General features: G+C 41.8%; 1 protein-coding gene across 1 annotated transcript in view; it reads right to left on the minus strand.

Annotated features, from left to right (window-relative positions):
* Positions 1-24,624, minus strand: part of kif20ba (kinesin family member 20Ba) — a gene marked incomplete at its 5' end in the record, with an annotated part of 117,149 nt that overhangs the window by 21,533 nt on the left and 70,992 nt on the right. The window contains 5 exons of the mRNA XM_083988693.1: positions 11,245-11,454; positions 14,579-14,689; positions 17,173-17,289; positions 22,839-23,027; positions 23,853-24,008. Coding sequence (XP_083844819.1) covers positions 11,245-11,454; positions 14,579-14,689; positions 17,173-17,289; positions 22,839-23,027; positions 23,853-24,008 — 783 coding nt within the window. The remainder of the gene's footprint in view (positions 1-11,244; positions 11,455-14,578; positions 14,690-17,172; positions 17,290-22,838; positions 23,028-23,852; positions 24,009-24,624) is intronic.

Genomic DNA, 24,624 nt, shown 5'->3' on the forward strand with positions numbered 1-24,624 from the left:
TTATGGAACGCAGCTTTTCCTCTCCACCACTCTTCATTTCCACAAGAATCACAAAGTTAAAACTCTGATTCTCTTCTGACGTTCGGGTTTTTAAATTCTGTCAAAGTTTCTCGACCGCATCCAGTGACGTTGTAATGGTAAATTTGAATATTCCTTTGTTTTAATCACTCAAATCATCCAAAAAATCGTAGAAGAATCGACTCGGGAGAAAAGCGTATCGTCCCAGCCCTCCCTCTCTCCCTCCTCCCTCCCATCTCTCTCAGTTCATCCTGTCTTTGCTCCTCCGTCACTTTATTTCTCCTCCGGTTTGCCTCTCACCTCCTCCACCCGTTGTGTTGTTTTCTCTGCTGCTCATCATCACACAGCACTTTGCAGCTGACGGGGTCGTTGATGTGTTGACCCCCGGGGGCCTCACATAATTTGAGACCCCATCGTCGTCTTGTCTTGGTGTTTTTGTATTTTATGTTCTCTCCTCCTCCTCCTCCTCCTGCTGCTGCTGCTGCTGCATGTTGAGTGAAGGTCGACTCGTGTGTTTTCCAGGTGGAAACTGGGTCGTTGCAGCAGCAGCGTTCAGACGCATTCATTAGAGAACAAAGTGTTCAAAGACCAACAACACAACCTCCTCCTCCTCTGTGTGGTCGTATCCCTCCGCCGCCGACACTAGTCCCAGGTCAGACGTGGTAGAGATCAACTAGAGATGCACAGTTTTCAAAATCTCAATGTGGTCAAGGTTAAAGGTTAAATAGTTCACCAAAAAATGAAATTCAGTCATTGTTGACTCACCCTCACCCCCGGGAGGCCGGTTCGCAGTCCAACCAAAACTTTATATTTGAATAATAGGGCCCGACACAAAAATGTCCATAGAGCTACACAAAAAACATTTAATGTTCCTCCACACTGCTCGTCCACTGCAATCCAAGTGTCCTGAAGGGAGATAGTCCAGAGTTTACTGGAAACTACGTAATTTAAGACATTTTTACGGCCTCAACAGTCCTGTATTGCACCAGGAAAATTCAATACAGGACTGGTTAAACTGTAAAAATGTCCTAAATGATGTTGCTTCAAGTAAACTCTGGACTACTCGATGCAAAAGGAAAGGAAGCTTTCAATAAAAGCGCGATAAAACATTTGGAGCTTTCTCCTTTCAACGTTAAAAGACAGTTTTTATCTTCAAAGACGATGTGTTCCCCAGGCAAATTCAATCCAGGCCTGTCGAGGCTGTAAAAATGTCCTAAATAAAGGTTGTTCCCATGTAAACTCTGGACTATCTCCCTTCAGGACACTTGGATTGCAGTGGACGAGCAGTGTGGAGGAATATTAAATGGTTTTTGTGTAGTTTTATGGACGTTTTTGTGTCGGGCCCTATTACTCTCATATAAAGTTTTGGTTGGACTGAATTTCATTTATTGGTGAACTATTCCTTTAATATCCAACCACAACGTCAGTGTTGTGTTGGACAAAATCGTTTGGTACAAGACCGACAGACCAACATCACATCATCTCTTTGATATTTAGAGAATGTGAAGATGAAGGTAAAACGACTGTTTTTACTGGTCGTACATTTGAACCGTCTGTGACCTTTAGTTACATCATCACTAAGTCAAAGAGTTCTGACCTTCCACCAACAGAGTCTCATCTGTTCGTCCTCGAGTCTCCATGAACATTTGAACCATTTGTTTCCACTTCAATCACCTTTAAGGGTTCGAGATTAAAAAAAACGTTTTGTGTGACGACAGTGACCTTTAACCTTCAGCCACCAAAGAGCCCGTCCACACAGATATAAGATTAAGGAAATCCACAGTTTTTTATCGTTTCATCCAGAAGGAAACAGCGTTTTCGGGGGTGAAAACTGTATTTTTGAGCCACACATCTAGACGTTACAGTAGAGTGGATTACTGTAGGTCTGAATCTCTCCCGTTAAATCATCATCATAGTCATATTTGCTCTGACACGACTCCCAGTCAACATTTAATCCACCTCGAATGTTTGGAGTTTGGCCTGCTGGACATACTACAGCGTTACAGCGCCACACACGGGCCTGGAGGATGAACTACAGCTTTTATTTCTTGAAACGATGTCGTGTTTATGAGAAACTTTTTCAAAACAAACAAGAATTTTATGTCTTGCTGATGTTGTTTATTGTGCAGCTGAGAAACTGAATTTCCTTCGGGATAAATAAAGTATTTATCTATCTATCTAAGAAAGAGATCGTTTTGGGTGAAGCTCTGTTTCCTTGTGGACGAGGACTAAATCTAATCAGGTAATTTCTGAGTCCAGGTGAACATTCGTGTTCTCGGACGGAGGGATGGACAACCTGAAAACAACATGGCCGCTGCTCTTTCACATGTTCAACACTTTTATCTTCATCTTCTGTAACGTGACGTCTCCACTCGTCTGGGGCTTCTCCAGTGTCTTGGCTCCTTTTGCAGCCCTTTTTTTTTGTCTTTTCCAGAGGTGCGTTCATGGTCATTAACGTTGACTGAACTGTGCCAGATGCCCAGAATAAAACCTGATGTAACGTCACATCACTTCAACCTCCTCCTCTTCCTTCCTCCTCCTCCTCCTCCTCTTTGTTGGCTTTTCATCTCCTCCTCCAGTTCTTGGTCTTGAACGCAGCTCAGTCATTAGTTTATCCCTCTCACCCTGTACCAACAGTAGGAGGAGGAAGAGGAGGAGGAAGAGGAGGAAGAAGAGGAGGAGGAGTCGTCGAGATCCTTTTTCCATGAACGTGTGTTAAAGTGCGGCGGCTAACAAGCTTTTCATCATCAGAGCATCGGGGCGTGACGCTAACGCAGCGTCGCAGCTCGTCGACTGACAGGTTTAAATTATTGAGGCTGTGCAGCTTCCTCCTTCCTCCTCCTTCCTCCTTCCTCCTCCTCCTTCCTCCTCCTCCTCCTCCTCTCGGCCCTGAGACGTCTGAGCAGCTGTCACAGCTCCTGAGGTTTGAAGAAGTGTTTTAATCACCAGACTTTTTTTTTTCCTGCGACACAGTAAAAGTGACAGCGATCTACATTAATGATGAGATGAACTCAGTGTTTCAATCTTTAAAACACAGAGACGATAAAAAATGTCTGAACTCTGTGTGACTGAGTCATTAAACCTCACCTGTCCTCATCACCTGCTCCTGACGCTTTAACCTCTGCAGATTAAGGGTTAATTCCACTTCCCCCCTTAGTCCTAGCCCTTGGCCTTAACCCTTCGTTTTGCTCGTTCACGTGAAGTGGTGTTGTCCAGATTCTGGTTCAGACGAGGGTTAGGGGGAAGTGGTCTGGCTATCTGGACCTTTAAGATTTTCCAGAGGCACACTTCAAACCAAGGGGTATGACAAGTTTCCCAGAATGCATCTTGCGGCAACCGGCAGCTGTTTTATTTCTCGCTGTAGCGCTGTTATTATGTCACTTTGTTACGTTTTAATATTTTTTCATGCGATAAAGTAGCTGTTTAGATCCCCAATGTGCGGTCGGTTTATCCACATGAGGATGTTTAGACGTTTGCTCCGATGTCTTTGTGACGAGCCGTTGATCTGCTCTCCCAGAGACAACACTCGTCCAGAGAGCTGGTCAGCCGGCCAACCTCCGTTGTCATCCCGGGAGAAAAGACCATCGCTTATTAACTTACCCGCAGGTTTTTAAAGGTTTACCGCCGCGTGGTTAAATTCTTTTTAGGAGATAAATGCTGTTCTCATTGATTAAATGTCACAATTGTTGCAGTAGCGTTAGTTTGTTTGAATTAAAAGTGTGTATTGGACAGAGGAGCAGCGCTGCCTCGGGGCTCTGTAGCCTATAAACATACGTACATAAATCACCACATTTACATTAAGTTAACGTTGTTTTGAATACAGGATTTGTGGCAAAAGCTCGACACATCTGCTTATGTGAAAGCCAGCAGAGACGACTGATGACGTATGTGATTGCTGAAGTGGTGTCCCAATTCGTAGGGGTTGACTTTCAACCTCTACCCCTTGTAGCTCCATTTCAAGGGGCAAGGGTTAAGGGCTAGGGGTAGGGGTAGGGATGAAAATTATTGGATTATTGGAATCGGGCATAAAACTAAGTGTTTAAACTTTAGGTTTTGGATTCCAGATGCACCAAGTGTTCGTGCTGCAGAGTCACTTCTTTACTTCTAACTGCTGATCACAGAAACAACATTGGAGCGTTTGAAGCTGCATGAACGTCTTCATCTTTAATAAATTCAGCCCGGTTCACTTTCACTGGCGTCTGTAGCGTTCGGATGCAGCAGCTGGGGAATCTAGACTTAAGTTTCACAGTCTCTTCTCAGCTCTCTGCTCTCAACCTCAAGTGTTGTTCAAGTGTTTTCTCTCTGAGCTACAGAGAGGAAGGAGAAGCAGCAGCTCTGACCGCGACCTCGACTCCCCACAGGTGAAACAAACTTCACCTCCTCCCTGAACGACGTCTGTGTGTAACGGAGGGTTAAAGGTTTTGAGCGGCTCAACCACCAGAATAACTAATGTGTGGCGTTCGTTCGTTCGTGTTCCTCCCTGAGCGTCGGTTATTCGAGTCACTGGAGGTGTGAAGTGTGTGAGCAGCAGCGCCGTCACACACTGATGCACATCTGCCAACCTGCATCAACATCTGGGGATAAAAACAGCTGCAGAGGCGAGACTACGAAACCTCTGTGACGACAGGATCACAGTCAAATACTGGTGAATTTATATGTTTATATAATGTTAGTGAATTCATTGATTTAATCCAATAATTTCAGAATATTGATTGTTTTTTGTGGTTTGTTTTAATACCTTAAATCCAAATCTGAGTCAATACAGTCATTTTCTTTGTGATGTGATTCAGTATCGCAGGATGTTTAAAGGCCAAATGACAGTTTATTTAACTATCTTTATTATTTCAGTGCTTTAATGAGTAACCATTTGATTTATTTGGTGTGTTTTTTGGCTCTTTAAACTGCAGTTTGACATAAAGAGTAAAGTTTGATTGATTGATTGAATAGAAACAAGTGTTTATGTTGAACTCAACATCTGAAAATGTAATTCTTAATACTTGAAAATGAAATGTAATGTCACACACAGCTCCAGTGTAGAGCAGGATGTTTTGAACTGATGATAATTTTTTGTTTATATTAATTAATTTTACATTAATTCCATGTGTGTTTGTGTAAAAACTACCTTTGTAATTATTTACTTTAGGCGTATGAAGAGAGAAACCCTCGTAGCTGTGGTTTGTTTTAGAAGAGAAGCTGCAGTGACATTTAACACAGTTTCACTATTAAGCTGCTAATTGCTGCTTTTTCATGCTCGTAACCATGACGATCACAGAGAGTAAAGTCCCTATGACCTCATGTCTGCTACATCATCATCATCATCATCATGATGAGGCGCTGCTCAGATACTGGAAAGAGAGGATAGAGGAGGGAGAGGAGGAGGAGGAAGAAGAGGAAGAGGAAGAGAGAGAAGGAGGAGGAAGAAGAGCAAGAGAGAGAAAGAGGAGGAAGAGAGATTAGGAATAGAGAGAAAAGAGGGGGAAGAAGAGGAAGAAAAAGAAAAGGAGGAAGAGGAGGGAGGAGAAAGAGGAAGGAGGAGGAGAAAGAGGAGCGAGGAGGAGGAAGAAGAGGGAGGAGGAGAAAGAAGAGGAAGAGAGAGAAAGAGGAGGGAGGAGGATGAGGAGGAAGAAGAGCAAGAGAGAGGAGGAGGAAGGAAGAGAGAGGAGGAAGAAGAAGAGGAAAAGAGAAGAAGAGGAGGAGGAAGAAGAGGAGAGGAGGGAGGAGATGGAGGAAGAGGAGGGAGGATGAGGAAGAAGAAGAGAGAGGAGGAAGAAGAAGAGGAGGAGGGAGGAGGAGAGAGGAAGAAGAGGAAGAAAAGAAGAGACAAGAAGAGGAGGAAGAGGAGAGAGGTGGAGGAAGAGGAGGAGGAAGAAGAGGAAGAGAGAGAAGGAAGAGGAAGAAGAGGAAGAAAGAGGAGGAAGAAGAGGAAGAGAGAGGAGGAAGAAGAGGAAGAAAGAGGAAGAGGAGAAGGAGGAAGAGGAGGAGGAGGAAGAAAAGAAGAGAGAGGAGGAGGAAGGAAGAAGAGAAAGAGAGAGGAAGAGAGAGGAGGAGAACGAGGAGGGAGGAAGAAGAGGAAGAAAGAGGAGGAGGAGGAGGAAGAAGAGGAAGAGAGAAAAAGAGGAGGAAGAGGAGGGAGGAGGAAGAGAAGGAAGAAGAGGAGAAAGGAGGAAGAAGAGAAAGAGAGAGGAGGAAGAGGAAGAAAAGGAGGAGGAAGAGGAAGAAAGAGGAGGAGGAAGAAGAGGAAGAGAGGGGAGGAGAGAGGAGGAAGAGGAAAGGAAGAAAGAGGCGGAAGACGAGCAAGAGAGAGGAAGAGGAGGAAGAAAAGGAAGAGACAGGAATAAAAGGAAGAGAGAGGAAGAAAAGGAGGAAGAGGAGCAGCAGCATGTTAACCTTTTCAGCGCTGCAGTGAAGCGACAGATGAACTGTAGTCGACCTCCTGTTGCTGTGAGAGAGACGATGTTTAATGGATCTCTGGGGAGTGGGAGTCTGTGTGTGTGTGTGTTTCTGTATGTTTGTGTTTACGTTTCTCCTTTTTATGATTAATGAGTGTGTCTTTGTGCAGTGTGTGTGTGTGTGTGTGTGTCTTTCTGCAGTGTGTGTGTGTGTGTGTGTTTATTCTGGTTGTTTGTTGTCTGAACTTGTTTACAGAATGAGACAGAAACGTCTCGTGTCGTGTTTACTCAGTAGAAGCAGCTTCTACCTGCTGAGGTGGTGGAGCTACGGTGGAGCTATGGTGGCCCAGAGGGCTCAGATCATCACTAACAGGACGGGACAAAGTCCTAACTGATGAAGCTTTGACTGTTTAAAGGGATAGTTCAACATTTTGTTCAACAAATTGGTCCATTGTCATAATCCCTATAGTCATAGCAGTAGGTTTGTTACCTTTATTAATTGTCGGTGCAAGCTGTTTTTAGAACGGCGGAGCAGAGCCGTGAGCTGCTCAGAGCTACGCTACGGAGGCTCATTATGGGATTTCTCAGTTGGTTTCCCTCATCATCAAACTCATCAAATACACAATCCAACAACTCCACAACGCTCTGGTGGACAAGTTGTGAGCTGCACATTCACCACGCTATGAGATAATAACACAACGTTACCACACAGAGTTGTTTTAGAGGGAAATTCAGAGACTGATGATGAAAAACTGTCCCTGAAGGCAACGTGCATCAGCGGTTTTACATGAATTTCCCTCTAAAACAACTCTGTGTGGTAACGTTGTGTTATTATCTCATAGCGTGGTGAATGTGCAGCTCACAACTTGTCCACCAGAGTGTTGTGGAGTTGTTGGATTGTGTATTTGATGAGTTTGATGAGGGAAACCAAGAAATCCCTGAACAGCTCACGGCTCTGCTCCGCCGTTCTAAAAATAGCTTGCACCGACAATTAAAGGTAACGAACCTACTGCTATGACTATAGGGATTATGGGAATGGGACAATTTGCTGAAAAATGTTGAACTATCCCTTTAATGAGTGAATTACGTCACGATAACGACTTCATTTACTCTCCAGGTTTGAATTGTTGTGTAGTTTTATCAATAATGAACAGGTTTTGTTGGAGGTGTGAAGCTCTGGGATGTGAGGAACATATTAATTAAAGTTTATTTTAATGTGACGAGTCTTTTAACCTCAGAGTGTCTGACAGTAATTAATGAATGAATGAGTCATTAGGTTGATACGGTCGTTACATGTCGTCTATTTAATTAACTGTGTTTTACAGTAGAGTGCACGTGTTTCCTTCCTCTCTCACATTAGCTTCCTATGGTGAACTGCTTGTTGTGGTACAAACACGTGCTTGTGTGTGTGTGTGTGTTGTCGTGTGTCACACACCTCAGGGAGCAGAGTGTAACCGAGGAGTTAACCTACTTCCTCTCTCACATCCAAACAAACACACACACAAACACACACACAGAGAGAGAAACCCTAATATAAGTGCAGCTCCTCTGCTGCCTGTGAGCTGCAGGGAGATGTCGAGAGTCGTTTTGACCTTTGACCTTCGACCTCGGTCCTCAGAGTTTGAATCAGTTTGACTGAACGTCTGGTCAGAGAGGAGGCAGCAGCTCGTTGACCTGCTCACTGCTACTAACAACACTCATCTTACTGAGAGCACACACACTGAACACACACACTGAACTGTGGAGATTCGTGACAACAATAAGGAAACAGTTTCTCTGCTGGTCGACGAATAAATATAAAAACAGGTTCCTACTAGGGGTGGGAGAAGTTGTTTGTTTTTTTTGTGAAAAAAAATTATGTGCATTTGTGACAGAGTCCAGGTTTTGAAAAGGGTTTAAGTTCACTTTATAATGGATTATGTTAATTTATAGGCTCCTACAGTATTTGTGTGCAGATAAATGTTAAAAATGCTTAAGACTAAAAATCGAGAGAATCGGCAATATCGTAGAATCACAATTTAAATCGAATCTCCATCCAAAAAATCGTAGAAGAATCGAATCGGGAGAAAAGCATATCAGGATTGCAGGATTAATCGAATCGTAATCGCGATGTCACGCTGTGTGATCACGCAATTGCACGAAAGTCTGCGATCTGCGATTTAACGTAAATAAATGTGCGACTGCGTGAGCCTGTAAACTGGACCATCTCTCCTGTCATGTGTGGAGTCGAGCCGCTAACGTGTGCAGCTCAGCAGACTCTGCCTGGTGGGTTGTTTCCTGTGTTGTGCTTAATAATAAAGCAAATAGACTCATTACAGCTTTGTTTTACTATATCACAATCACAAATCGCAATAGTTTCCACCATAATCGCAATATCGCACATTTTATCAAACCATGCAGCACTAGTTCCTACACATTTGAAATTTAAGAACTTATTTAAAAACGAAGCGTATCAACCAGCGCATTCAGTGTTTCCCGTTAATAAACTGTCTGAGTCTCTCTCTCACGCTGGCACACACACACACACACACACACACACACTCAAACACAAGCGCATGGACAGGTTGTGTTGTAACGGTAATAAAGAAATGCGCTAAATCACACTAATGTGTTCAAATTGCACTCGTCATCAGACCGTCCGAGGGGCGGTGAGGGGATAACGACTGCAGCCCGATGTGAAACATGGACTCATCACTCGTCACCACTGACTGACGACTTTAACATCAGGAAATCTCCAATAACCAAAACACCATAATAATCCAATAACCAATCATCACAATCCGATCACGTGAGGAAGCAGCAATACGTCTATTAAAGCAGAAGTAAGCGATCCGGTGGTTTTGTCTAACTTCCTGTCACCAGATGGAGTTAGCAGCCCCCGCCCTCGTCATGGATCTATTGGTCCTCGTCCCTACGTCACCACATTCAGGCGCATCTCTTGGCTGCACACACAGAGAGGACTGCCCCTTTATGCCGTTCTCTCTCCTCATTGGATAAAGGTTGTAGGATACAAGGAAAGTTTTCTCCTGGGCTCAGAGCAGAGCAGAGTGACTGACAGACCCGTGTTTCAGACCAAACACTCTATTCATTAGATTCACATGACGTCACTGTGTTTCTCCGCCGCCATATTTGTGTCCGAATCAGGGCGATCTGGACACAGATCACAGCGTCACGTTACCAGAACAAGTGGAGTAGTAGGAGGAAATCAGCAAGAGACCGAAAATTGACGTTATTTGAAAGATGCCAGGATTATATTGTGCTGTTGACTGTGATAGCAGTCGCCAAAAAAACCCCGGACTGCAGTTTTATTCCATCCCAAAAGACGTAAAGTTATAGGCGGAATAAATAGTTGACTGCAGGCAGTCTATCAGTGGCAGCGTGGGCTGTGACAAGTCTCACAAAAAGAGGGGATTCACTTTTTTTTTTAATAACATGGATATATTGAATTCTGCATTTTGATTACTTTCTTATTAATTACTCACTGATTCTGCATTTAGGGTCTTTTATTTCTGTATAACAGACCGTTGCTAAGCAAAACGGGCCGTTGCTAGGGACGCCGCTCTGATCAGCGGAGCAGGGCAGAAGAACTATCAAGGATTTTTACCTTGTGTTTCATTTTTACCAGCTTCAGACTAATTGTGATGTTAGAGAAATGACTTGTAGCTTGTTAGAGGGAGAGTGGAGGCTCTCTGCCTCCCTCACCGCTGCTGGAATCAAACCTGCGATCAGAGCGGACAGAGCGGACGGGCCAGCGCAGTGTCACAGCTGTGACCAGCTGTGTCTGTGCCACCGCGAGTCTGTGACACAAACGTGTCCCGTATCGTCATCTCTTATGACAGACAGGACGACATAAATGCGCACATCGTAACATTTACATGATAATTCATCAATCTACTGATTGATTATCAAAAGCTCGTTGAAAACAACTACACACGAGTCGACCGAGAGGAGGGTGAGGAGCAAACAGCGGAGAAGTGACCGGACTTCGGACTTTGATCAACATTACGTCTCAAATTAATTAATTAATTCATAAACTGTGTAATAAGTGGGATAATATAGAGTTAGTCTGTTGTTATAGAGATATAAACCCAGACAGGATGTATGAAACCCTGTCATTTTGTCAAGAAACTGTGTTTCCATCCTGCGGTTTGCATGCTGTCATATGAGGAGACCTGTCAAATCGGACACAAATATGGCGGCGGTCCCTTCGACGTGACGTCACTGCAACCCATGAATAGACCCTTTCAGAGAGTATAAACAAAGACAGGTGTTACCAAGGATACTAATTAAGGCTCCATTCTATTTAGTGTACCAGAGCGTTTTCTAATGAGCCACACCTGTCTTTGTTTATACTCTCTGAAAGGGTCTATGTAAGTGATTGCTGTCGGAAGATACAACTATTTAAGACTTAGATTAACACAAACATTCCGCTTACTTCTGCTTTAAAATAAGTATTTACAGTAAATTAACAAGTTAAGTACAATTAAAAAACCTCAGCTCGTATATTTGAAGCTGCAGCTCTACGTCGCACAACACCACAATAGTTTGTTTTATCAACATGTTATCGTCTGGACGCACAGCCTTGATTTGTGTCGTTGTGGAAGGAACACGTTGGAAGTTTCCACCTTCGAATGATCTCATTTTTTAAATAATTTGAATTCTGTTTGAATAGTGAAGTTCATTCTGACTGTTCTGCTTCACAGTAGATGCAACAGATAAAACAACCATAAATTAACAACAAATTAAGACATCACAGCCGATCTCACAAATCACATAAAATGCTAAATATCGGCCTGTAGTTTATATCAACAGCTGTCGTCGTCTGATTGGCTCCTACCTTCTCCATCTCGCCGCTCTTCCTCTTGCGCGCCGAGCGTGTGATCTTGACGGTGACGGCGGTCTCGTCTCCCTGGCGACGCAGCGCCATGCGGTTGGGCTGCAGCGGGCTGAAGGAGATCTCCAGCTCCGGCCGCGGGAAGCGGCTCGTCCGGCCGTTCTCCGTGGAGATCTGAGACGAGTCGAGCAGCGAGGGGCCGCCGCTCGATCCCTGCAGAGACACACAGGACACGTCTGTTACATGTGTATACGGGTCAATGGCATGATGTAACACATCGTCAAGTAGTGTAACCAGTATTTAAAGGTATAGTCTGTAGGAATTCCCCCATCTCGCGGTGCGGTTGCATATCTGAACGTATTCTTGATGTTGCATTCAGGTGAAATCGGGCAGACGTCAGACAGACAACAGACGCTGCATGTAACAGGATAAACAAGCGTCTATGTAAACAAGTGGTCTGACAATATGTTGTCATGGTGATGTGGTATTGTTTTACCGTCTTTCTCTGGTGGAGTAAAATGACATCCGGTTGGTTTGCCGACGGCCGTCTGCCTGACTGCACCTGAATGCAACACCAGTGCCTCCGTCCTTCCTCACACTACACAGTGGTGACAGTTTTAACAGGCCGAGCCCACAGCTCCGCTCAGTTTCCATGGTTACCTACGGTCACGCTGCAACATGGCCGCCTCGGTTCAGTGCGTCGCCCACTTATGTGTTTGTAACGACTTGTAACAACTCATTCTAAGGAACCAGAAAGCTTTACTTTGTAGCAGCTGTGATTCCACTTCAGTGAAATACAGATTTATGAAAGAGAGAGTTGATTTTTGATAATAAAAAGCCAAATAAGTTACACACTGGGGGTTAAAAAAAAAAAAAAATGAATAAAATCATACTATATAGCTACAGGAAACAAAATCTGGACTCAAATGTGGAATAAATGGAACTCATTTTTGCAATGCAACACTATGTTTCTTGACAAATTTTACATTATTTTTCACAATGTTTAGTAAAAAGGCAGTGTTTTTAGAATAGGTCCTGCTCAGTATCGCCAAAATGCATTAAAATATGAATATAGAAATACAGCAAAAAAATGTATTTCAATTTAATGTTTTAAGTAGTATATTTTTATAAGTATGTTTAAATCCACTAAAATATCTAATATTGGTTACACCATTTGACATTTTCAGGGGCATTCAGTCTTAGTTTGATTAAAAAAATGTATATTTGAATGATGCTTGTAAAACAATTTCTAAAGATATTTCTGAATTGCTCATCTTTCCACCCTTATTTGTGCAACGGTCGAAGCACTTTACATTATCTCTGTAACTTCACTGAGCTCTTGTTTTCTGCTTCTCTCTTTTCTTTATTCGGGCGTCTGCAGGTTTCGCTCCAACACGATTTTGTTTTTCTTTGTAAAGGCACAATGACACATAAATAAATCTAGAAGTTGAGGTCGTCGCTAGGCGGCCGGTGTGTCTGCTGCTCCCGGGTCTGCAGGTCGACAACACGGCAGACGTGTCCACAGCTGTGAGACCGTCACCGAGCTGCAGCTGCACATCCATCAACCACAAACCAAAAGGTTCTTTACTGGAAGGTAAAAACTGTTGTGAAGGGAAATAAAAACCTCAACTCTGACTTTTCTCTACAGACGTTTAGTCTAGAGCTGCAACAATTAATCGAACAATAATCGATTACTAAATTAATCGTCAACTATTTTGATAATCTAATAATCGGTTTGAGTCGTTTTTTAAAGAGAAAAAAGTCAACATTTTCTGATTTCAGCTTCTTAAATGTGAATATTTCTGGTTTCTTTGTTCCTTTATGACAATAAACTGAATATCTCCTTTGGTTTGTGGACAAAACAAGACATTTGAGGACGTGTCTTGTGGTTTGGGAAACACTGATTGACATTTTTCAACATTTTTTTTTTACATTTTATTGGCCAAACAACTAATTGATTAATCATTTAAATAATTAATAGATTAATCGATAATGAAAATAATCGTTAGTTGCAGCCCTAGTTTGGTCAGTGTGAAAGAAACTGTAAAGAATAAAACAACAGTAACACAACTTTTACATGTTTCTGTGTCTCTCCCAGTTTGCATTTGACATTGATAGACCAAATAAAACTGGAGATACGATTCTGTTAATTTGATTGATTAGACATTGGATTTTTTTCGTTATTTTACAAAACAGAAACAAGTGGTGGATTCAGCTGACACTGCCCTACGTGGTTTTTGTGTATTTTTGGGCCCAAAATGTTAATAAAGTGAAAAATAATTGTCAGATCATAGAGGTGAAGTTGTGCTGGAAAAATAAAAAAGATACCAAACATGGGTATAGTGAATATTTTTCTATGTAACGTATGTATTTCACCCGCCAGTAACATTATACAGTAATGAGGCCAACGTTAGGGAGAGAGTGACATTACTCATTAACCCTTAGGGAAAGTGGAAAATGAATGCGAGGTAAAAGCGAGACACTTCAGCCTTTACATCGACCTAATCGTGTGTTTGTAGCTTACTCAGAGATCGGGTGTCCAATAGGAACCTCTGTGCCGTCACATGACGAGATAAAACCCAATGGGAAAGCTGTGAGCGGTCACATGAACGGCCAAAGATCGTTTACTTACAACACGATAGTTGCTCTGTCACTCTGTCGCTGTGTATGATCATCACTATCAGGAAATTCAGGATTATGGCGATTATGTAAATATTCAAAATTGTCTTTTTTCGCGATTGACAATAATATCCTGAATCGTCCCATCCTTAGTAGATTAGTAGATAGCCTTTACTGTTAGTGAAAGAATTGTGAAAATTACGTTGCTGCCCTAAGACAAGATAAATATAAAACATAAAACACATAAAACCATATGACATGAGACAAGATTTAGTGTAAAAACATATAAAAGATAGAGCACATGAAAGGATATTGCACATTGAGGGCAAGGGGATTGCACAACCCATTGTTGCCTTAGTTAGTATAAACCCTTTTTGGAATGAATGTGGTCAAAACACAAGGATAAGGTCGTTTCAGACAATAAATGTTTATAAATGTGATTTTTATATGTATTAAAATCACATTATTTAAGATAGTACTGAAGTGTGGATTGAAATCTGAGATTAGAGAATGAGTTAAGGGATTTTGTAAAGCTGTGATGTCTGTCAAAAGAAGGCCATTAGATTTCCTTCTGTGTTTTGTTTATTACTAAGGGAGCTGTCGTTGTTTTTGCTTTTGTTTAGTTATGTATAAATCTATGTATGTGTGTTATGTGTAAGTGAGAATAATAGGCAGACAGCTGCTGTCCTAATGAGGACACCTGAGGAGCTGAACTCACCTGGCTGCTGACCGACGCCCGGGTGGTGTCCCTCCGGCCTGCAGACTTCCTGCTCAGGGTTTCGCTCTGGGGTTTCCCTCCCTCTGCATCAGGGCTCTCGCTGCCTCTCACCTGTCAGTGTGAGACGACGACGGAAAGAAACGCAACAAGAAATCAACATGTGGAGGTGAAACCTGCATAAAAACATGTAGGTAAGAGTCTCCTTGGTTTATTTATGACACCACATATAAATATATATAGAAACCAGGTCCTATGCATGTCAATGTTCCTCCTGCTGCTGCAGCTCAGAGTCTCTGTTTGATCCACAGCAGCAACAAAGCTTCAGACTAGAAAATCAGGTTGTTAAAGGGATAGTTCAACATTTTGACAAATTGGCCCATTGCCATAATCCCTATAGTCATAGCAGTAGGTTCGTTACCTTTAATTGTCGGTGCAAGCTATTTTTAGAACGGCGGAGCAGAGCCGTGAGCTGCTCAGAGCTACACTACGGAGGCTCATTATGGGATTTCTTGGTTTCCCATCATCAAACTCATCAAATACACAATCCAACAACTCCACAACGCTATGAGATATAACACAACGTTACCACACAGAGTTGTTTTAGAGGGAAATACAGAGACTGTTGATGAAAAACTGTCCCTGAAGGCAACGTGCATCAGTGGTTTTGCATGAATTTCCCTCTAAAACAACTCTGTGTGGTAACGTTGTGTTATTATCTCATAGCGTGGTGAATGTGCAGCTCACAACTTGTCCACCAGAGCGTTGTGGAGTTGTTGGATTGTGTATTTGATGAGTTTGATGAGGGAAACCAAGAAATCCCATAATGAGCCTCCATAGCGTAGCTCTGAGCAGCTCACGGCTCTGCTCCGCCGTTCTAAAAACAGCTTGCACCGACAATTAAAGGTAACAAACCTACTGCTATGACTATAGGGGTTATGGTGATGGGCCAATTTGCCAAAATGTTGGTGTATCCCTTTAAGATTCAGAGACCCAGACCCAGACCCAGGTCTCTGTGTTGAGGCGTGTCTGTCTCCTCCGTGAAGAGTCTATGAATAAATATGAGTCTCCGTCTGCGTTCACTCCCTCACTGTGTCATCAGATCAAACTCAAGACAGGATTCCTGAAAACAGAAACACCTCCTTCCCTCCTCGAGCTCTTATCTCCGACCCGATCGCTCCGACCTCGACACCGATTAAAAACCAAACAAACACCAAAGATAAAGAAAGATTAAATATAAAAACACTGCTGCTGTTGTTTATTCCCAGAGAAACACACACTCTGGTTCTTAATGCTAATAAATAAAACTTCAAATAAACTAAAAATACTTCTTTTTTGACAGTTTCTGGAACATGTGACGTTTGGATGAGTCAGTAAAGTGTGTTTTGATGGAGATGCAGATTTTTTAGGCTCCAAGTGAACTTAAAATAGAGAAGAAACCAGGAGCTCTCTGATATATTTTGGATGTTCAGACTCTTTTAAAGCTGCACCGGTTTGATCCATTTGATCTATTCTTAGAGACACACGATCCGTCCCCGAAGCGTTTCCTGGGGCTGAACGAGCTCCGGCCTCGGGGGCAGATAACTCCGAGCTGCCCCCCTGAAAACCTCCCAGGTGGGGAAGCTTCAGGTTCACTCGGTGCTGATTAGTTTCAGTTTTTCCTCATCATCTGCATGAAATACTCTCCAAGTTGAAATGAAACTACCAGAGCTCATTTCCCTTCATTCATTTGGTTCATTTAAAATAATAGAAAACGAGAGTCCATGGAACGCTGCCTGTGTTTTTAATTCTTACTGATTGTTTCCAGTTGTAATCCATTGTCTGTTTTAATTTAGTGCTTTTGTTCTGTGATAATTTGTGTGTAACGTGTTGCTGAGCTCTTGATCTCAATCGGTCGGCTTACCTGGTTAAATAAAGGTTTAATAAAAAAATATACTCAGTGACGTCAACAGAAAGCCCCAAAATAAGTAGCATTTAAAAAACCCAGAGATTAATTAGATTATGAATTAGATTAGAAAAGACGGCCAGAGAGCAATAAAAGAAAAACCACAGCACAAACATTGTGCGACGATCATTTTACATTATACATACAGTTTTCACTTCATGATGTAATAATGACGCATTTTGTATAATAATTTTGGCAGATTTTGTAATAAGTTGTTACGTAATACATTAAATTATTACAAAATGCAGGTGTTGCATTTTATTTTTATTAAGAAAATGTAATAATTTGGTGCATTATGTAACAACTTATTACAAAATCTGGCAAAGTTCTTACATATTGCGTTCAACAATTTTATTACAAAATGTGGCAGATTGTTACAAAATTGTTTTTTTCTCCTCTTGTCTTTGCCTGTCTGTTGTCTACGACGAGTTTGTCACGTTGACTTTGGGTTTGAACTGTCTGTGTTTATTGTCAGACTGTTTTTCTATAGGTATTTGTAAAACAGAGAATATGATTGTTTTATATGATAACTGTAAGATTACAAATAAAGTGTAAAAAAAAATAAATAAATAAAAAATCGGCGTTATTCCATAATGAAAACTTCCCGCGTGGCCACGGAGTCGAAGCAGCAGAGCGACGATGAGACACTGACCTGAGCCTCCGACGCAGCCTTGAGCTCCTCCTTCAGTCTCTGGATCTGCAGCTCGCGCTCCTGCAGCGCCGCTCTCAGCTCCGTCACCACGACGACCGCCTCGCCGCCGCCGCCGCCCTGAAACAGGAAGTTCACACACACTCAGGACTTTTACTTTGAAGGTTCAGCTGCAGCTGTTTCAGTCGGATTTTTATTTCACAAGCTCAAACTTCACTCTGTTCTCAGGTTTTATCTGAATCTGAAAGCGTTTTTTCAGGTTGTGAAAACATGTGTATGTGTGTATATGAATATATATCTGTGTCTCTATACTAGTTATGTATATACTGTATGTAATGTATGTCTGCATATGTATAAACTTGGATAGGTAGGCTATGTATTTATAAAAACACAAGTTCATATGATATAAAAAGAAATGCTGCATGGCGATGCATGTTTTAGGACCTAGGACTTCACTCGGATGATGAGCTGATGGTCTGCTGCCAATTTATCTTAATTTATTTTATTCTATTTCTTTGTTGTTTATTTTACACACATTATCTAATTGTAAAAAAAAATCTTAAAAAAAAGGGTTAGACAACATAAGTTTGCATCTTTCTGCCCACGTCATTACTTTCTTATATTAAACTGTTTCTTTTTTCAATGAATGAAACAGATAAAAAAATAAACTAAAGGCAAGGGACATTAATGTCAATTCATTTGAACTTTACTGTCACGTGATTAACGCAACTGTGTTAGTTTGAATCAAGTGGTAGCTACAGTACAGTTTGCACTTGTGTCCAGGTGCACACATCTGTATTTACTGCAGATGTATATGCACATGTTTCTTTTAACTATAGGTTCTTCTGTTCCCTTTTCTTTCTAATTATCACCAAGTGTAGGTGTAATAACCAGCTGGCAGTGGAAGCTGCTGTGATTCTGACTCTGATTGTGGAGACTGGACAAAACAATCCAGCTGCAGCTACAGAAGTCGACAAAACCAATGTTATTTGAAGTTGCTATGGATGTGAGATGAGATTGAAAATGATCCACACTTAGAACAAATAAAACAAGAACTCTTAATGTGTGATTTGTCACAATTAACGATAGAAACTCATTACCAGTAATTGATTGACAGCCTATGCAAGTGTTACAGACATAAGGACAGAGCGCTGGTTACTCATCAACACATGTTAACGTGTGTTGATGAGTGTGAATAAAACCAGCCTGTCCTATCCAACACAGAGAGAAGTCTGCAGCAGGTAGAGGAGGAAACAGTCACAGTGGAAATGAAACACATGAAGGAGTTTCCTGCAGTGAAGTGAGCTCTCACTCTGTAAACATGAAATACATCGGATGTGACAGAGAGCAGCTCGGTCCTGCAGCTAAACGTGGCGTTAGGGACGGACGTGTCTGAACCGACTGGAAACAACAGGAGGAGGAGGAGGAGGAGGAGGAAGAGGAGGAGGAGGAGGAGGAGGAGGAGGAGGAGGAGGAGGAGGAGGAGGAGGAGGAGGAGGAGGAGAAGAGGACGACTGCATCACACCGCTGGGTGAACATTGACATTAACTGTCCTCACTGCTGCTGCAGCTTCTGTTTGTGTTAAAGCTCCTTCAAAATAAAGGTAGATGTTTGTGTTAAAGCTCCTTCAAAATAAAGGTAGATGTTAGTATTGCCAGGGGTGCAAACTCATCAGGGGTAAAAAAGGTGACAAGATACCGACCCCCTAGGGGGGTCCGGGGGCATGGTCCCCCGGGGAATTTTTTTTTAAAACCAACTTTAAAGGTGAATTTATTTTAGCATGAGACTAGGTCCAGATTGCACAGCTTTTGCTCCTGTTAAACCTGCACAATCTGTCTCTCTGTGTTTGGTTTTGAAACATGTGAAGGGGGTCTTCAGCCTATGTAGGTTTAGCATGAGCAAAAGCTGTGCAAAACTTGGAGAATCTGTCCCTTGATGTCCATCAGATGAACCTTGCAAACCTTGCCTTCAAACTAAATAAAATTTAATACAGACTGATTGGTTCATTGTGAAACATTTATTTATTGATGTAAATGTGTTTTCTGTAGGCTACGTAGGCTATACTCCGAGGCAGTGCTGCTCTTTCTGTCCAATAACACACATGAAGCTTAAAAATGCCATAGGTTACATAAAACATAAGCGGCAATATGTATTTAAAAGATGTTCAAGCAAACGGTTCGGTTCACGGTTTTGTGGTCATGGTTTTCGGTTCGGTTTGGTATACTTTGATTGTTGGGAAAATCAATCATGTCTTATATATTCAGGTTAAAACTTAAAGAATGAGGCAGTCTGACATCTGATACATCATTGTGACAGTCTGAGGTTAAAAGTAGGTGAGATTCTGGCTGCAAGGGAGGAGACATTGATAGTTCCAACATGTTTTAATTTATTGGGCAAATAAAGTTATCTAACAAATGCTAAGAACAATTAGATATTCACTGAAATATATAACCTATATTTATTAATTGTGGTTCTTACAAAAAATATATCTTAAAATATAAAAGCTAAAATCTCTTAAAGCTCTGCCCCTTTAATTAGTGCATACTAAATTTAGCCTGCTACTTTTACAACCACATTATTTACCAGCAACATAAAGTGAAACAGAGGTAGAGGTCCTGCCACAGTCAGTCAACCTCCTCCTCCTCCTCCTCCTCCTCCTCCTGCTGCTGCTGAACAGGTCGCACTGGAGCTAGTCTCGCTCGCCAGACCCTCCTCCAGAGAAGAGGGAGACACTGGTATGGAGCTAATAAATGCTAAACGCGCTAATCGGCCGCGATCGCGATCATCACACACGCGGTCCCATACAGCACCTACACAACGCTGCTGGCGCATCTTCTAGCTCCGACATGCTCAAAAAGTCGCGTTAGTTAGTCTGTATTAAAAGTGAAGCTTCAGGTGTGTATTGCTGGACAGAAGAGGAGCGCTGCCACCACTCGTTGTCATCCAGATAAGGTGCACGCGCCTTAAAGAGACAGGTGCATTGGCTCGGCTCGGCTTGCCTCGCCGGACCCCCCCCCCTCTCAAATTTTTTTTTATTGCGGATTTACACGAATCACACAAATGACCAATTTGGGATCCAAAACGGCGAATTTCGCCGAAAGGTGACAAGTTTGCACCCCTGTATTGCGGCTCCTTCAAAATAAAGGTAGATGTTTGTGTTAAAGCTCCTTCAAAATAAAGGTAGATGTTAGTATTGAGGCTCCTTCAAAATAAAGGTAGATGTTTGTGTTAAAGCTCCATACAGTATAAAGGTAGATGTCCACATGTAGTGTGATTATAAAGCAGCTCTAGTAGGAAAGGAAAGGGAGGAAGGAGGGAAGGACAAAGGAAGGAAAAGGCAGAAGAAAGAGGGGAAGGAAAAGAGGGGGGAGGAAGAAAGAAAGAAAGAAAGAAAGAAAGGGAAGGAGGAATATAGACTTCCTGTCACTTTGTGATGTCACAACTAAGCCCCGCCCCCTCACCACCTGCACCCACCATCCAACCAACAACAACTTTGCAGGATTTGGTTTCTCTGAGTGTTTTATTCTGAAATCTGCTCTATTTTCTATTGGATCACTTTAGAAAACAGTCAGCCAATCAGAAGACAGGAAGAGACTCAGAGCCTCCTCCTCTCTTCTGATTGGCCGACACCGACCTGTTGTTACTATAGAGCTCCAGAGAGAAGCTGAGAGAGAGGAGATGGAAAACTACACTGAGATGGTTTTTAGATTTTCTCATGGATCAACTACAGTATTAACTATTTAATAAATTATTATGGGATGTGATAAAATGTTTCTTTTAATCGCAGCCTGGTTGGATGTTATTTGTTGATAGTATTTACTGATAACTTGGGTAGGATTATCTCTGTACTCTGGATGTTTCCTCTGCTCTCTTCATCATATCACTCGTGTGTTGTGTGTTTTTTTTCCCGTTATGTAACATTGTCTGTGATTCCTGATGCGACTCATTAAACCAACAGAGCTGTGACCGACACGGCGCTCGCTCGGCCTCGCTTTGATCCGGTGAATCACGGCGGCCCTCCCCTCCCCTCCCCTCCGCTGTCTGCTCTGCTCTGCTCTGCTCTTATCTAAAGGATCGGTGTGTCTGGTCACAGGGACAGAAAATTGTTCTATTTAAAAATAAAAAAGCTCAGCGAGGACGAAAATGTGAGAGATCAAAGTGCAAAAAAGCGCAGAAATGTAACAACGATGATGTGGAGCCTCGTGGAGTCTCGTCCCTCTGCTGTGATGATGCTACAGAAACACACACAGAGGAATTCATATTGATCCCCGGAGCTGCAGTAAAGGGAAAAAAAAATCTGCTCTGAATGAAACGGAGCAGAAAAACCGTTCCGACTCCTCAGGCCCCCGGAAAAAAAAAAGAAAAACTTCCCCTGGAGTTTCACCTCCTCTTCAGATCGATGAAGCGACAGCAGGTGTTTCCCTCAGACAGACGACAGGAAGCAGCCGCCGCCACATCGATAAGCAGCGAAACAAAGCGATTGAGGAGCGTTTACCTGAATAATCAATCACTTCATTCTGCTCCTTGAGTTGCAGCACTTTACTTTTAGAGCCGCAACAAATTAATCGAACAATAATCGATTATTAAATTAATCGTCAACTATTTTGATAATATAATAATCGGTTTGACTAGTTATTAATAGAAAAAAAAGTCAAAATCCTCTGATTTCAGCTTCTTCAATGTGAATATTTCTGGTTTCTTTGTTCCTTTATGACGATAAACTGAGTCTCTCTTTGGTTTGTGGACAAAACAAGACATTTGAGGACGTTTTTTAAAGGGATAGATCAACATTTTGGCAAACTGGCCCATTGCCATAATCCCTATAGTCATAGCAGTAGGTTTGTTACTTTAATTGTCGGTGCCAGCTGTTTTTAGAACGGTGGAGCAGAGCCGTGAGCTGCTCAGAGCTACGCTACGGAGGCTCATTATGGGATTTCTTGGTTTCCCTCATCAGACTCATCAAATACACAATCCAACAACTCCACAACGCTCTGGTGGACAAGTTGTGACCTGCACATTCACCACGCTACGAGATAATAACGGAACCTACTGCTATGACTATAGACCCTTTCAGAGAGTATAAACAAATACAGGTGTTACCAAGGATACTAATTAAGGCTCCATTCCATTTAGTGTAGCAGAGCGTTTTCTAATGAGCCACACCTGTCTTTGTTTATACTCTCTGAAAGGGTCTATAGCGATTATGGCAATGGGCCAGTTTGCCAAAATGTTGAACTATCCCTATCGATTAATCGTTTAAATAATCGATAATGAAAATAATCGTTAGTTGCAGCCCTATATCCTGGATTTTTATCTTATAAAGTGCCTTAATTCTTGTATTTATTACATGATCGTTCTCTATTTATACTGATGTGTGTTTCTATGTCATTATATGTTTTATTGTTTGATGTGATCCTATGAGCTTTAACCCTCATTGCCCTTTGGGACGTTAAATAAAACTGAAGTGAGTCGGTCCAGCAGCTGGAGGACATAAACACCCGACCGACACCCAGGACACCCAGGAGAGACGTTCACCGACAACCCGACACTGCTGCTTAAAATAACTGCATCGATTTCCCTCCTCCTGCTCTTTTCTAACAGTTTATCCAACATCTTTAGACCGTCTTCCTCCTCCTCCTCTCCTCCTTCACCTCCTCTGTCACACTGACCTCTGCTGGTGGCGTCTGTGTGTTGCTGCTCTGTTGCTGCTGCAGCTCCTGGATCAGTTTGTCTTTCTCCACGTGGCTGGTCAGAAGCTTCTGCAGCTGCACCTCCAGCGCCGCCACCAGAGTGTCTCTGTCCGTCCTCCACCGCTCCATCGTCTCGTCCTTCTCCGCCAGCTGAGACGTCAGAGACTCCTGAGCAGGACGGAGAGGAGAGAGGCGTACGTTAAAGAATGTATGAAACATGCATGAAAAGGTTTTATCCACCACCGACGGACGTGAGCTGAAAAAGAAAACCTTAATTAGATCTGGACCAAATGGACTGAGTACTGTATGTAAAACCTTTTAAATCTGATTTGATTCGATTGTATTTGCAGTTTGTGTTCATAACTTAAAAAACAAACAAACAAGTGATTTGTTAAAGGAATAGTTCACCAAAAAATGAAATTCAGTCATTAGTGACTCGCCCTGATGCTGATGAATGAGGGGGAGTCAATAATGACTGGATTTCATTTTTTTGTGAACTATTCCTTCAAAGAAAATCTCAGAAAAAGCAAAGTGGACAAAGACTGTTTACCCCTGACATTAATACGCTCCAGTGTCCACAATGAGATCCGATCACATATTTACGCGGGTAAATTAAAAAAAGAAAATTAATAGAAATATACTTTTAACGATGCTTTTAACTGCTCTCAACTTTGTTTTTGACTTTTTATTTATTTCATTTTATTTGTCTAATTGTGTTTTTAATTATGTTCTTGTGCTTGATGAAATGTATATTTTCTATTCACATTATACTTTTTATTCACGGTGAGCTGATAACGATTTATTGTTGTGTATTAGATGGAAGCTGCAGGGTAAAAACGAGGGATAAAATCCTCGCTGTGGACTAAAGAAAGTGTTGAAGTGTTGTGTTTATTACATGTGATGCTTCTTTCAAATAAAAAGAAAACATCTCCCTCCAAATAAAGAGAGAAAAGGGACTAAAGGAGTTTCCGACTCCTCCACGTGTCGACTCACCAGCTGACTCTGCTGCCGGTTGTAACGCTCTCGGTCGTCTGCAAACTTCCTCATGTCCTGGTTCCTCTTGTCCTCGGCCTCCTTGGCCTGGCCAATCAGAGACAGCTTCTCCTCCAGCCACTTCTTACGCTCCGCCTGGTGCTTGTCTGTGCACAGCTGTTCCACACACACACAAACTTTTAGTCAATGTACGTCCAAATTTAGGCTTAATGGTGCGAATTTTTAGAAATATTGTAGAGAAATTTCTGGAAAAAAGTGGTATAATTTCTCCCAAAACTTTTAAACATTTCTAGAAAAATGTGGTCAAAATTCTAAAAAAAAAAAAAAAGTAAAAAAGAAAAAAATTCTAGAAAAAAAGTGATAAGATTTCTTAAAAAAAAAAAAAAAAACTTTACAATTTTCTGCAAAAAAGTGGTAAAAATTTCTCAAAAAATGATTTTTTAAAAATTCTAGGAAAATTGGTAAAATTTCTCAAAAAAAAATTCTGGAAAAAAGGTGGTAGTATTTCTTGAAAAAAAAAAAGTTAAAAATTTTCTACAAAAAAGTGGTAAGATTTCTCAAAAAAAATAAAAAAAGTTAAAACTCCATGCAACAGGAGAACAACAGGGTTTTTCACACATGTACCTTCTTCAACTGGCTCAACATGTTTTATGAGCAAGTTTGTTTTAGGAGTTACAATTACACGATTAAAACATGTCAAGTATTATTTTAAGACATTTTATAGTTTGTGTCCTGTTCAGCATTTTAAAACAATAACGTTACATTTTCCTGG

Source organism: Trachurus trachurus (genome assembly GCF_905171665.1).
Source record: "Trachurus trachurus genome assembly, chromosome: 15".
NCBI classification, from domain to species: domain Eukaryota; kingdom Metazoa; phylum Chordata; class Actinopteri; order Carangiformes; family Carangidae; genus Trachurus; species Trachurus trachurus.